The sequence below is a fragment of the Myotis davidii genome, unplaced genomic scaffold (genome assembly GCF_000327345.1).
Source record: "Myotis davidii unplaced genomic scaffold, ASM32734v1 C64418206, whole genome shotgun sequence".
NCBI lineage: Eukaryota > Metazoa > Chordata > Mammalia > Chiroptera > Vespertilionidae > Myotis > Myotis davidii.
The window spans coordinates 1-2,559 of NW_006382604.1; the positions used below are offsets into that span (position 1 = coordinate 1).

The 2,559-nt window shown below is 38.6% G+C and overlaps 1 protein-coding gene across 1 annotated transcript; it reads right to left on the reverse strand.

Moving 5' to 3' along the window:
- Positions 1-37: 37 nt before the first annotated feature.
- Positions 38-1,481, reverse strand: LOC102769678 (alpha-N-acetylneuraminide alpha-2,8-sialyltransferase; the record flags this gene model as incomplete). Its single annotated transcript, XM_006777797.2, has 1 exon — positions 38-1,481. A coding segment is annotated over one exon (487 nt), but the record flags the coding sequence as incomplete, so codon positions are not given.
- Between the last annotated feature and the right edge of the window lie 1,078 nt (positions 1,482-2,559).

Below are 2,559 nucleotides of genomic sequence, written 5' to 3' on the forward strand. Positions count from 1 at the left end.
TGTGTGTGTGTGTGTGTGTGTGTGTATGCTTTATCTCAGAGTGAATATACCATGATAGATAGAAAAGGGAGGAGCCTTCCAATCTGTCTTCCAGAGACTAAGTTTACCACATTGTGCTTTACTTCATCTCTGAACATTAAATTATAAAGACAATTATGCAAATAATTTGCAAATAAATAACGCATTCACATTTGTACTCTTTGTGCACTAAAATAACAATAATGCAAACAGGCTTATAAAATGCAGACCTAAAATTGAATGTATGCCCTACATTCTGAGGAGGAGGAAAAATGGTTCATGTTATTCAGACTGCGAACCAACACAGTCTAAATTCAACAATGTTTCACATTGTCTAAACAGACTTGACAAAGGAGCAGGAAGTAATTCTTATTTAACATTTTTTAAATGGAGGGGGACTACAGTTAACATACACTTGGTTCAACAAATCACAATATCAGCTGTATTGTTTTGTGTCCTTAATACTCAGTAAGGGATTTTTAAAAAATCTACCCCATTACCTATTCACTTCCCCTAAATAGGATAAAAATAAATAATAACTTTTAAAAAATCTATGGTTTGAATTTCAGTCTTCGTAAGTAATTTTTTTTTAAATTAAGCCAGCTTATATTGATAATCAGTAACACTCTGCCCTGGCATTTCCTTTATTAACCTTGATGAACTCTTCAACTTCAACAATTAGAGTTCCGCCTTACTTGTGAACTGTACCTTCTCGATTTGAACCATGTAAATGTGCTTGACCAACAATCATTTCATCAGAATGTTGCAAATCCACAATGTGCTATCAAATACTTCATAAAACATCTTCCTATTTGTACTCCAAGCCAACATTAAAAATAGAGTTTCCTTTGGATTGCGGTTGCTGTTTGCAAGTGGCCCAGGCAAATCCATGAAATAACTGCACCACTTCCTTTTGCAGTCCTGTAGAAAACCTAGCAAAAATACCCTGGCTTAGTTCTTCCTTTCTCCACTGTCCCTAGGAAGTGGGCTGGAGTGAGGTATCCTCACATGGGCTCAGCTGCATTCTCAGTGCGCCGATTTTATGAAGGTACCAGAGTTGGAGAAATTCCTCCGGCATGGCATGAAAGCCAGAAAAGGGCAAGACATTATCATAGTAGTGGTGGCTGATGGGCTGCTCATGCATATTCACAGAGAAGGGCCAGAAGCCATAGATGGCCACGTCCTCACAGAGGCCCAGGGCTGCGCTCACCAGAAAGAGTCCTGTGGACAGGCGTTTGGCATGAATTCCTCTACTTTTCCAGAACTTTCCAATGCTACGCAGAAAGTTGGGATTAGCAAAGAGCACTGTTTGATTGGCACCAACATCTGACAGTGTATAATAAACCCGGAGGGATGGCTCTGTTCCTGTCTTCATAGAAAAAGCAGGCATATAGATGTAGCTGTGGTTATAAATTTTCATGTTGTCCACAAATGTCTTTCTGGACCACAGCAGGTTCTGAAACCTATTAAAGAGAAAAAGAGGCTCATTTACCTTGGAGAAAAGAAAATCATCGACACCCACTCTGTTGTTCTTCTGATGGACTTGATAGCTCATACATCCTTGAACTTCCAATTATCTCTCATCAAGTAGTGTGGCTTTTCCCCACCTCAGCAACCTAGACTCAGGTTAAGAGTCCTTAAGGAGATTTCCTCTTAACTAAAGTACATTGCACATTTTGTTCTCTTCCACATTTTATTTGCCTAGAATGTAAGGGTGGTTTAATACCCATGAATTCAAAAAGTTTTGGTTATTGAATAGGATTTTGATAAAAGCTATTTGTGTGGTCTGACATAAGCACAGGACTGGATTCCTCATCTGCAAATCAAAGGAACGCTTTCTAAAATACTCCTTCACTCTGAAATTCTATGATTCTACAAGTATTCAGATTAATCAATGCTATATTATAACCATAATATTACATAGAAAAAAAGACTTGTTATAAAATGATGCTAAGAGTTGCGCATGTTGCTTGTACCAAAGAACACTTCTTTCCTATGTTCTTTCACTTTGGATTATATGAAGTGAAAGGTCAACTATGTTCACCTAAAATTTATGGTACACATCCTATGTGTCAGACATTGGAGAATTAAAGATTTAATGACCCAATTTGGGGGACACTTTGGTCACTGACAAGGGTATACAGTGTACTAAAACAATGATGAGGATTCAGTGTTCCTGTAACAAGCAAGGCTGGAATGATGGAGGTTGTGGTGACAGGTGAGGCATGTGGCAAAAAACTTGGGCATCTCTAATTTGTTTGGACTTCACTCTGTGGTGATGGGGAGTCTTCACAGCAGTAAGTACTTACAGGATTTACTATTTGGGTTACAAATATTTCACCATCTGTTTAATGGTCAGTCCATGTCAAGAAAGGTAACTCTGGTAGTTCAGAAGATGTTCTAAAGAAGGAGGAGGCTGGTGAACTAAAGACCAATTAAGAAGTTGCTGGAGTAGCTCAAGTGAAAACAAAGAGAAAAAGACAATAAAATAGGCTAGGGCCTTGCAACCTTTGTTTTCTTTCACAGGAAGGGGAGCCGCCC